The sequence below is a fragment of the Arvicola amphibius genome, chromosome 15, assembly GCF_903992535.2.
Source record: "Arvicola amphibius chromosome 15, mArvAmp1.2, whole genome shotgun sequence".
Classification (NCBI taxonomy): domain Eukaryota; kingdom Metazoa; phylum Chordata; class Mammalia; order Rodentia; family Cricetidae; genus Arvicola; species Arvicola amphibius.
This window is the reverse complement of record NC_052061.1, coordinates 40,983,657-40,996,392: the sequence shown is the minus strand read 5'-3', so window position 1 is coordinate 40,996,392 and position 12,736 is coordinate 40,983,657. Positions and strand designations below refer to the sequence as shown.

At 44.0% G+C, this 12,736-nt stretch overlaps 1 protein-coding gene across 4 annotated transcripts in view; it reads right to left on the bottom strand.

Moving 5' to 3' along the window:
• Positions 1-12,736, bottom strand: part of Wwox (WW domain containing oxidoreductase) — an 884,382-nt gene that overhangs the window by 580,460 nt on the left and 291,186 nt on the right. Inside the window, exon 9 of one of the 4 annotated variants that reach the window (XM_038312891.1) lies at positions 11,522-12,022. The exons of the other annotated variants lie outside the window; for them this stretch is intronic. Coding sequence (XP_038168819.1) covers positions 11,936-12,022 — 87 coding nt within the window. The 3' untranslated portion in view covers positions 11,522-11,935. Of the gene's footprint in view, positions 1-11,521; positions 12,023-12,736 lie in introns of those variants that run through there. 4 annotated transcript variants of the gene reach the window in all.

Below are 12,736 nucleotides of genomic sequence, written 5' to 3'. Positions count from 1 at the left end.
GGATGAAATCTCCACACTTGGAGTAAACAGCATCACCATCACTTGGTAGATGAGGAACTGAGACTCAGACTGGCTCGGTAATGTATGCTAGGCAGATGCTGATGAGCTAGCTAGCATACAGCAAACACCATTTCTACTTACAGCTACTTTGTTTTAACTTTTATTCCTATTTTTCTACTTACCACAGTGTTCTTTCTTACTTACAAACTAGGATGGCTTGAAGTCCCAATCCCTCTCCTTGCCCCTGCTCAATCCTTTTATCATCTCCTGTGCTCTCCTCCCTGGAGCTAGGGGTCTCACTATGCCACATTTTTTGTTCTCCAACTTGTATGAACAAGCAATCCTCTGGCCCCACCCTCTGGGAACTGAGACTGTAGGTGCACAGCACTTCATTCACCTTCGACGCGTCTTGGGAGAAGGCTGACCATGTGCCCTGAACTGGTCTAGTGAAGAACTGCCTTCTGCTGGCTGTGTGGAGCAAAAAGACAGCTCTCAAAACCCTGCTGACCCGTGCTTCCTCTGCAATGTCCCTGTTTCAGTCACGTGAGGGGAGGGGGGAGGATGGGGTGCCCGTGCAATCAGCTGGTGGGCGCTCTGAAGGGAGGCTTAGGTTTGGGGTCTGGTGCTTGGGCACCTACGGAGCTTAAGAAAAAGGGAGGCAACGCGGAACTGTGTTTCCGTACTAAAGGATCAGAATGGCTCTCTGGAAAATAGAAGCTAAGCAGTAAAGAGGTAGAAAACCTCAGACAAGGGCAAGATGGCTCAGAGGGCAAGGGCACCTGAGTTTGTCCTTCCAAATGGTGGAAGGAAACAATTGAGCTCTGAGCAAGCCTCTCACCTCCAGACATGTGCTATGACACCTTCCTATTAAAGAAACAATACATGTAATAAAAAAAATAAAGCCTCAGACAAATGAAGCCCTTCGGTACAAGGAGTCCCTAGGCACCAAGAGGCCAGGGACATTCCTCAGGCAGTGAGTGCAGGGTCTGAGCAAGGTGACCCTGCGTCGGTGCCTTGTGAAAGAGGTGGGAGGTTCTGTCCTTATTAAAGCACACATGGGACACTCTCACCTCGGAGCTCAGCACTCTGAACAAGTGTTACAGACGCATGGAATGAAACAAAGCCAAAAAAGGAAGAAAGAGGCCAGAGTGACTCGTGCCACGGAGTTCACATTCGTGTGCTATCCCAAAAGAGAGCTGTATCTAGAATATTCTAGTCCTGCCATAGTTACAAAGAAGTATGGTCTTCTAAATTCCAGGGCCAGGGGCAGGAAGCACCAGCACTAGAAAATCTACCTTAAGCTTTTATAAGTACCAATTTCATTCCTTTCTTCCTGACAATTCTGAACAGAGGGGAACAGGCATTAATTAAGCATGGCTTTATCTCCTTCTACCCTAATGAAAGCCAAGTTACGGTTATATTTTTCCGTAGATTTTTTTTCTTTCACTTAATGAAGACATTATCCCCAAGTTTTCAAAGTCCTTTTACAAAAGAGCATTCAAGAGACATTAAAGTCAGTTTAAATGAAGAAGTCTTTTTGAAGTCAATAAACAATAAAAGAACAATGAAAAGAGACCCTTTGATCCTGTCTTAGTCCAAAGCCTTTAATTTCTGTTTTAATCTACTAGATGAGTAAGACTCGTGTTCAGATATCCCTCATCCCTGAAATACACGAAGCTTGAACTGCAAGCATTTCATAATTCTCTTAAGATATGCTTGCACGTGTGCATAAATGTAATGCTTACAGCACAGCTAAGTATGTATATGTGGATGGCTGTAAATGCATACATATCTGTGCATATGTGTGTCCCACACATGTCCATAACTGATAGCTTATTAACATAGATACAGGTCATTCAGAATTTGTTCATCAGGCAAGGGAAAAGAAGTTTTAAAATTATTTCTAGTTTATGTCTTTGAAAATTAAAAAAAAAACAGAAAGAAGAAGAAAATGGAATCTTTGGCTTTGAAATTCACAGTAAGATCAAAGACTATAATGCACATAGATTTTTCAAGGTATACATTATTAATACCACAGGCAAACACATAACTAATCAATAGCGTGGTCAAGAGATGATAAGACAGGCATGCAACTGTGTCTGCGCACAGCACCATGTGGGGTGGGCACCGGGTTCCATCTCTGAGCTCTGCCTGTCTGGCATCGTCCTCTGTCCAGCCGTGCTGTAACAGTTGGACTGTTTATCATGGGTGGAGAGGGGGAAACGAGCAGTCTTGCCTGCCCTCTGTGTCAAAACATTGCTCTTTCACGGGCTACCCAGCAAAATTCACAAAACTTAAAAAAATAGCCATTTTACATGTGATTTTGTGGCATTTAGGACGTTCATGGAGAGCATTTGTACCCGATTCCAAATGTCCCTGTCGCCCTGTGAGAAGACCTCAAACCCATTAGTAGCCTTGCTTTCATACTCCCTTTCCCCACAGCCTCCGGAAACCACCCCCTCTGCGTCGGCCTCTGCGGATTGGCCTGATCTGGATATTCTGCATAAATGGGATCATGTATGGTGTGTGACCCCTTGGGTCTGCCATGATGGCCTCTGCTAATCGAAAAACAAGAAAAGCCACTCCCATTTGATAGATTACTTCTTCTGACAGAAAAAAAAATCTATGAAACAGAATATTCTTTCTTAAAAAACTGCGTGTGTTGCTCATACTGCGGATACCCTCTCATGAGAGACATTATTTAAGAAACAAGTAACAAGAAGTTTGGTAATTCACTTTCTAAGGAGTGTGGGAATGCGGTCTCTATAAGAAAACAAGTTTTATAGACAGAAAATAGGCGATAATCTAAGAAAAATATTAGGTTAAGAGATTCTGAGTACACAAAAATAAATTTTTGGGGGGGTATATTGAACTTAGGGGCCATGAAATGAATAGTTCTATGTGTGTGTGTGTGTGTGTGTGTGTATGCAATATGTACACATGTGGGGGCTATGTATACTTTTACACTTCCAGAGACCAAAGAAGCATGCTGAGTGTCCTGATGTATCTCTCTTGCCTTACTCCTTTGAGAGATGGTCTCTCACAGAACTTGGAGCTGAGCTGGCAGCCAGCAAGCCCAGAGATCCTCCTGCCTCCTCCTCCCTGTAGCTGCTGCAGTTACAGGCACATGCATGGCCATACCTGGCTTGTATATAGGAGCTTAGCGTCTGAACTCAAGACTTCTTACTTGCAAAGCATTCCTATCCACTGAGCCATTTTCCCTGCCCCACAAACGGATGGTTCTTTAGCAAATGCTTTCTTGGAGTCACTGTGGAAAATCGCCCTGCAGGATCTGTAGGTCAGTAAGATTTCCAACCACTTTGAAAATGACCAAGACATGGTACTATAACTACTTCTCCTCTTTCAGGTATTTATTGAGGAACCAGCAGCATCACACAGCCAAAAGGAGGGTTGCAATGTCCGAGGAGAGTTGCAATGTCTGCTTCTCAGACTGGATAGGGAACCCCCAGGAAGTGAGGCCTCCAAGCAAGACATTCACTTCAGTATGAATGGATAAAAAGAAAGTATAGAGAGATTTGACTGCAAACCCTGCTTTGCTTCTGATATAGCTGCTAGACTTCAGTGTGACCAGTTAGAAAACGGGCATCTTGAAGAAGTAGATGAAGACTAAATAAGAGGCTGACACACGGGAAGCAACAAACATATTACAGGCATTTGTCACCACTGTTCCTAGTCAGGATTTTGGGCGGGGTGCTTTGTGTGGGAAACAGGAAAGAGAATGACTGACTGGGCAGCTAGTAGGTAAAATATACCCATGTCTATTATTTCATTTCCTTCCCCAGGCATCCAGATATGGTTTATTCAACTCAAAACAACACAAGTGGCAAATTAAGCCTTTCTTTTTGAAAAACCTCTATATGTGCGTGTCCAATTCAGGGATGGGAGAGGCAACAAGGAGCCAGTACAAATGATGCCGTGTATCTTTCAATAATGAGAGTTGCTCAGACTGTCTGGACCACACTGGAACCTTCTATGAAATTAAAGAACACTTATGCCATATCTCATGGAAACACCCCTGCTGCATCCACATGGGTTTGGACCACTTGCTTTTCAGTGGTGATCCTTCACAGCCACACGGCATTTCATGAAGTGTCTCTCCAGAGGTGCTTCAGTTGCCCTCGCCATAACTGGACACACTGTGAAGACACTTCTGACATGTGTTCCGAAGAACACTGATACCAAGGTTCTCATTACTCTGTGCTGTGCATTCCACATTTTCTGTCCGGCACAGCGAGAGCAAATGCATTGACATGAGACTGAATTGCAGCAGGGAGCAGCACTGACATCAGGCAACACCCTCCCCTTAGCAAAGGCAGGCTAAACAACCAGCCTCAGAGCCAGCCGGTGCGCAGCAATGTCACAGAGCCTGGAAGGGGACAGGATCAAAGGACACTTACAAAGTCCCAGTCTTCCCAGGGTGGTAGAGAGGGGTCACGACAGTGGTGTCCTAGGAGGGGACAAGACACACAGTGGGGTTGGGCAGGACCCTGGAAAGCAGCCCAGATGGCCGGGATGCCATCGGTGTGGCTCTCCCAGTGCCCGCTGACTCCTTTCTCAGAGCTAATCAAGGGGAACAGAACTAGTCCGGGGCGGCAGGGCGAGTTTACAACAACTGACAGTAACTATAACATACGCCAGTTTGTATTAAGATGTTATCGCACCTTTCCCGTTCTAATCACCAATTATGACTCTATTACTCCTTCTTGGCAGTTCATCTGCTCCTGCCTCCGCTAAGGGCGACTTGGAGACGGACCTCTGATCTCCCAGTTCCACTTCAGTGAGCGCTCAGCACGGCGGCTGTCATCTGCAGACACTGAAGAGGGGAGGCATTGCTTTGGCTCAGATAACTGTACCTGACCTTACAACAATTTACTAAGGAAATACCTGCCTAATAGCGGCGCAAGCACCGTTTCCTTTATGCTCGCCACCGCACCGCAAATTAGCGACAACAGGATAAATCTATGGCCGGCTCACTAGACACTTCATTAAATCACTGTTCTCCTGCCTTGTAGCACGCTAATAGAATCACAGCCCTCGTTAGCTACTGAATAAAAGATCAATCACAGACTTTGAAAGCTCTTGCTACCAGCTTCCAGAGGAAACAAGGAAGGGTTGGAGCGGGAGAGGCGTGAGCAAGAGAAGAGAGAGGGCGATATTTAGGATCATCGCTGAGATTCTGAATGGCCTCGCAACAAGCTGCTTCAATTACCTTTTCCACAACTGACTCCAAGCCCAATACTCAGAGGAACTTGTTAAGCCTGCTTCCAAGAGCAGAGCTCTAATATATGACTGGAGACCCTGGTCAAAAGTTCATAATGTGCATATGTAAAAAGGCACTAAATTGCCTGAGGGCTAAAACCAGAGGAGTTTAATTGTAGCAAAATGCTGCAAATGGTCTGCTGAGGGTCCTTCTGTGGGGATACTGCTGGCTCCGGCTGATTGAAGTATGGAACATAAAAGCCTTACAACAATATTTCCTTAAATGCCGGGGAAGCTGCCAGCAGTTGGTACTGCATGAATGTTATGGAGCAAGAAAAACATTTTCCTCCCCTAAAATAAATAGAGTATTAAAAACTGCCCTGGCCCATAATTCCAAAGCTTGACGGAAAAAAGGGAGGGCCCCTGCGATAATAAATAAGGTATAATTCACAGGGCTTGTCCCATCCACTCCTAGGGTGTTTTTACATGGGCACATGGAACGAATTCAGAATGACCTGTGAAGAGGTTTTGCTCCGGGAATGGCTGAGATTTTTGAAAACAGCGCTGTGCTGAAATAACCACTGCCCCTGGCTGCTTTGCCCATTTCTCTAGGTTACATGGACCTGTGTGGGCATTCTTCCAAGGGGACCTGTTTGGTTTGTCTTTATTTCTTCTTGCATTAAATGAGCCCGTCTACATACCACTGGCTTCTCTGAATGTGTTTCTTGTATGTGGTCTCTAACTCTTCAATTTTACTTTTACTTTTCTCTCCTTGCTCTCTCTCTCTCTCCTCTCTCCCTCTCCCTTCTTCTCTGCCCTTCTCTCTCGCTCTCTCTTGCTCTCTCTCTTGTACACTCTTTCTGACATTATTAACTTGCTTTTCATTTGGATAAATAACCATGGGAGCACGGAAGCTTGACAGGGACTCCTTGGAGGATCCCGGTCAGAAACAGGGCACGGGAGGAGCCAGGATTTGGCATTTAAACAAAGAATTAGAATTCTAATGTATAAGCATTTCTGAATTAACAGATTTAGCATTCATGGAAAGTGAAGGGTGTCATTTTACTTGGGTTTAAAAAAGCATCGAACATGGAATTCATTAGCTTTATGCATAGCTTCACCACCACCAATCTAGCTGGAGAGCCACCAGTAGAGTATGAACCTGGAGATCAGTGTGGACGACCACTGTGATGTGACATTGGGAGTGACTGACCAATGTTCATGCCCCCGTTGCTGTTGGCAGACCGCACTTCTCAAGCCTTGCCCTCCAAAGAAAACACTTCCAAATTTCTCGTGAGAACCACGAGGTTCCTCTTGTAACACCACGATTTAAAGCCGAACTCAAAACAGCCATCTTCCATTTATGGTCAGCAGAAGGGCTCAAGGTACACGCCACCTTGCTACAGCACCAGACTGGGAGGGAATATTTTTATTGCACCACACATTGGACAAGCGGTCATAGGCAATATTCACTTCATTTTGCAGAAGCACAGACACAGTAGGTAATAGGAACACATCTGCCATAGGCCACACCTGCTTCTTCTCCTACAAACGGAGGGCATCTGAAGGAAAGACAGATCCGTGGCTGTTTCTGCCATGTTCCCAGTCTGGGTAGGAGTGATCGATGCACTTGAAACACAAGTTTTTTGGGGGATGGAGGGGAGAGAGCAGTGCCCTGGAAAATGGGCTCTTACCTTAGGTTGAAAGGAACTAAGAGGCTGTTGGGATGGTCGGAAATGGCCTGATAACCACAGGTAAGATGGCACTCATTCTTGCGACACATCTCCTTACTTACTTCCGGCTGCAGAGATTCCCAAATACATGAGGTATAAGCCAGATTCTTCAGCTGGAATATCACACTGTTGGCAAGGCTAGTTGCATGGTGCATGTAGTCCCTAGAGTCAGAGATGGATTGGGAGGAGCCCTGGCCTCCACGAGGAAGCCGTGCTAAGGCAGGCAGCGAGGAACAGCATCAAGGCACAGTTATTTGAATCTGATGATCTCCTCTATCATCTAACAACTGTGTGGCCAAGGCAGGTCATTAGGGGCCTTGATTTCCTGGCTTGTAAACTGGGTATAATAATTTGGAACCTAACTTCCGTGCAAAGCAAATGAAATAACTTATGTAAAAACAATTCTTGGTCCATGGTCTCCAACTGAACAAATGTTTCTCCATCTCTTATGGCCCATGTATCTCTGAAAACGATTTTAAACCATGGTTTCAGATTTCAATTTTGTTTTATGGGAAGTCACTTGGACTCAATGAATCACTATACTCCAGGGATGTCCATGCAACCCAACACGGAAGGCCGATCTGAGCATAGGATGAATACGATGGATATGTGTGATCATGCACATTAATACTCACAGTCACAAGCTGCTGATCCAGGACCCACTAAGAAGCATAGAGATTCCTTGTTATTCTTTCCCTTCAGCCTTAATCAATTCGTTTAAAACAACAGATCTCAAAAGCTACCACCAGAATTCACAGGTGGTTCTTGCTTCCCAAAGTTACTGAATGGTGTATATTTCCAGTTCTTCTGTGTTGCAAACACTCCATCCTCAGCCCCACCTGCTGCATGAAAAATAATTTTAAAAAAGAACTCCTTAGAAAAAAGTCATAAGGAACATGCCAAGTGACAGCAGATAATAAAGTCACACAGGTGAGGAGATTTCAGGGTAATGATGGATTGAGTTCTTTATTCTTGCTGAAAATCCTATACTTTATAATACGTGTAAAAGGCTATGCTAGAATAGTCTATAGCAATAATAATAATAATAATAATAATAATTAATAACAATAATAACTGTCCCAGTTTTAAGACTATTAGCAAAATACCCCAGCACCCACAGACTGAGCTGCAGGGCAGATTTGCCTTTGTGAACACTAGAGAAGCAGCCTGCTGTGGGGTAAGCTTCCCTAGAAGCACACAGCCTGGCTTTAGGACTAGCCTCACATCTGCCTCCTCTAGTGTCCCTCTGTTTAACCCCTGGTCCATCACAAAAGAATGACGTCCTACCTGCTGGCTTACCAGCAGAGCCGCTTAAGGCAATGACCACACTTAGTTCAAGGCAGAGGAGGCCAGGGTATCAATTGAGGACTTTCCTGTAAAGGAAACTGGTTTTGATTTATAGAAAAAGACATGGCGAGGCACTTTTCTATCTCATAACTTCCTTCTTTGGCTTTCATCTATTTCCTCAACCACGCATGACAATAAAAGCATGGCTGCAGGGTAAGCACATCTTATATGACTGAGATTTACCCGTGACGCTCGGAGCTCAACCATTCACCTCTAAGAGTGGCACAAAACAGCTTTAGTACTGATCCCTGCTAGTGCTGGAGATTCTGCCATGCCCAACAAATAACTTTTGCTGGGGGTCAGGAGAGACAGTTCAACAGTGAAGAACATTTGCTGCTCTTCCAGAGAACCCATGCTCGGGTCCCAGTACCCACATGGTGGCTCACAATGGTCCATAAACTATAGTTCCAGGGATACAAAGACCTCTTCTGGCCTCTGCAGGCACCTGGCATGCACATGGTACACATATATACATGTAGAAAAATTACTACATACATAAAATAAAGTCTTTTTTTTTTTAATCCTTACTGGAGTTAAGAGGTAGGATGAAAGTACTTTTAAACGTAAACAGTCAAGGCATCCAAAGAGATGCTCAGAAGTCCACAGTTGAAGATTGGCTAGTGTACTTAGAAAGTGGTAAAAATTAGGGACCACTAAAGTGGTCCCGAGAGGCTCCTGGAGTGCTGGGAAGAGCCCTGATCCATGGGTTTGCGGATAAAGAACTAACGATTCATGAATCTATGATGTACAACTTCTTGGGATTTCAAAATCAAGTCATAGAGTTTTGAACATTTTTGTTTGTTTGTTTTTCCATTTTTCAAGTTGGGTTTTTTTCTGTGTAACAGTCCTGGCTGCTGTGGAATTCACTTTGTAGATCAGGCTGGCCTCACACTCACAGAGATCCACCTGCCTCTGTCTCCCAAGTGCTGGGATTAAAGGCTGTGTGTCACCACACCCAGCTGCATTATACAGTTTTGTTTTGGTTTTTTTTTTTTTGTTTTGTTTTTTTATCTGTGATGTCTAGTAGGCCTGTAGGAATGGTGGGAATGCAAATGGGTAGATGGTGTTATTTTAAATGTTTACTAGCTTCTAAACTAGAAGGTGAGTTCCTACAATATTCATGGACAAATGTAACAGTCTTCATTAATGGAGTATACACATGCAGATGCCAAACAAACTAAACCATATGCCTTGAAGACTCTATGTAAAGAAAACACATGAACAGAAGCAGGAACAGGTAAAGTGGCAAAAGCCACCCATAACCATAGTGTACGGCAAAGAGGATGAAGACGGATAGAAAAAATAAACTAGATAAAAACAGAAGTGTGACCTTTGGAGCCCATTCCGCTCAGGAGACACACATCACCCTTGGCTGAATGTTCAAACAATGTTTACGCCGTATACCCTTCTAAACTATTTAGTTAGACAAGAGAAATGCATTCACCCAATATACACACTCAAGAGGAGAGGCCATGAAGCCATGAACTAGGGCCATGTCTCAGAAGGTGGTCAAGAGAAGTCTCATCCTCTGCATAGGTGTGAGCTGGAAAGGTCTCGTGATCACAGTCCTTGCTTCGGTTTACTCCTCTGCACTACGGCTGGAGCCCAGATAAGCTCTAAGGTCACAATAAATGTGGTACATGAGACGGCAAAGGAAGGCCCGACCCATCTTAACCATGCTTAGTACACAAGGACCTGTATCTCCAAAGTCATCAGTGGTAACACAGTATGCTAGGTCATAATTAAAAAGAAAAACTATCCAGGAAGAACATCAAATGATCATACAAGCGAAGTAAATTAAATGCAGAGGTGATGTAAGGAAACTATTGGAAATAAACAAAGGGGAGAGAGAGAGAGAGAGAGAGAGAGAGAGAGAGAGAGACAGAGAGAGAGAGACAGAGAGAGAGAGACAGAGAGAGAGACAGAGAGAGAGAGACAGAGAGAGACAGAGAGTCCATTCCCTGGGGGCCCAATATGGACACACTAATCACTTCATCACCTTCCCCTCCCTGAACTCAACTTCTCCAAGCTAATTCCACCCCCAACTCACACACAGATGAAACCTAGTGCCCCCTATTGACATCCACTGGTATAGGTCTGAGTTTCTATATAAACACACACATATATATGTATATATGATATATAAGTACACATATACATGTATGTTCTTATGCATGTGCACATCTACAAAGAAACACAGACACATATATTTCAAGGTCAGATTATTTTCATGGCATGAATGCTAAAATTTATTAATTATTTTTCAGACATTACACAGTAAGTTTAAATGACCGCTTGTGCTTTAAATGAGGGAGAAGAGAGTAAATGAAAGGCTACCAGACTGTGTGTACCAGTGAAATAAACCCGGGTGAGCAGGAGTTGGCAAGGAAGAGGAAAAGCCCAAACACAGGCCTTGGGTCACGCCTGCAGAGAACCTTTACCTCCTGGGATTTTCCTATTAGAGATAAGGAGATAGGAACCCCAGCATGGAAAACTGTGTATGCTGTTGGGGTCCCCATAAACGCTTTCAAAGCAGACACTTTCTTAAAGTGACTGTTGAGACTCCAAATGAAGGCTTTTTGGAATAAAACGTTGTGAATGTAAAATTAACAAGAATACCCAATCAAGGCAAAGATGGCACTAGAGGAACGGCTCAGAAGTTGAGAGTGTGTACCACTCTCCCTGAGCTCCAGAGTTCAGATCCCAGTCCCACATCAAGCGCCTTATAACAACCTCTGTCTCCAGCTCCAAGGAGGCCCAAGCTCCTTTCTGGCCTCTGTGGGGCTGCACACACAGCCATATACATACAAGCAAACACACAAACACAAATAAAAACATAAAATAAATAATAAAAAATGAAAAAATATTCTGCACTTCCAACCACTAACTTTGGTATAATTCACCTTCGCTTAGGAGCACATATGTACAGATCACAAAGTGACACTTGGTAACGCTCTACCCAAACTTGTCAGAAGCCATTTGTTTGAAAGAGTTCAAACGACAATCTGAAAACCCTTGCTGTGGCATGTCTGCTGTGGAGCTTTCGCTACCAGTGGATAATCCTGTCTTGAGAGCCATATAGGAGATATAAGAAAAGCCCATGGGCATCCATTAATGAGGATAATGGTAAAAAAAAAAATATCAAAGCAAATGGTACAGGCAAGTGTGTGCACACACAGACACTCACAGAGAACATTACAGGCAGGTAGAACATACATCAAGTCTCTTGACGATGTTGGAGATTAATATTGTAGGACGGGCACAAACTGTGTGACATTTCAACATCAAACAAGCCATCCCTCTGGTAGTATCACCTACCAGAGCGCCTGCAGCAATGGTGCCAGCCCATGGGGAACATATATCTTTTTTCTCCAAACAGTGCAAGCTAATCTTCCCAGGGGCGATCCGTCAACGCCAGGACTGCTAATTTGATAGCTCCGTCATCAGATGGCATCGCAAATTTCATTACATATTTGAAATCATGTTAACATGGTTTGTTAATGTTGGAATTCACTAAAAGGCCACAGTTATTTAAATAATGAATGGCCACAATAATGGTATACATATTGCAAAAGGGACACATGTATCTTCCCCAGATCCTCTTCTTGGGGTCTTACATCATTAGTTAAGAGTCATCAACGGAGAGATTTGTCAAGATGTTTCAGAGAGGCTACAGAGTCAGATCTGAAGTCACAATTTGTAGAGATTAACAACATCCATATCTGAAGGGAGAATACAATAAATTACATTAGAAGATTGTCATGTACTGGCTCCATCAGATATCCTTAAGGCAAGAGAAATCTAATTCTACTACCTAAAAACAAAAGACATAAAAATATTTAGTTGAACACCAAATTGCACTTAAATATCAGGTACTTTCCTTCACGTTGTCATTTACGGACACATGCACATGTATAGATAAGCAAATTCATTCAGAAATGAGTAGATCCCATATATGAACCTGCCCACTGAATGCTCCTATTCATGTCACATACAAAATCCTGTTCCTTCCACAGTTCCCCACTCAGTGTCATGGGTACTACTTCTCCTGCTTCTGTACCCTCAATGCTGTCCTGGTACATCCTCAGGACATTTCTAAGTGGTCAACTCTTGCAGCCTACCTCACCATCACCATTCTAAATCCTTCCTCTTCCCAATTCACTTTCTGCTTTCATCAAAAGGATCCCTAAGAAGCCCGGACCCCACTAGAGCCAAGATAAGATTGGTGGTACTGGAGCACTCCGGTCAGTAGGAAGAGACTGGGAATCCCACTCCAGGGCCTAGTGTTAAGTGGCCTTGGGCAAAGCTATTCACTCCTAGCAGCTCCCCTGATGGTAGTGGAGAATATTTGCTGAGTGAGTGTGCACCAGTAGTCCCAGCACTTGGGAGACTGAGGCAGGGGACTCTCAAGTTGGAGGCCTGCTACAAAATGAGAC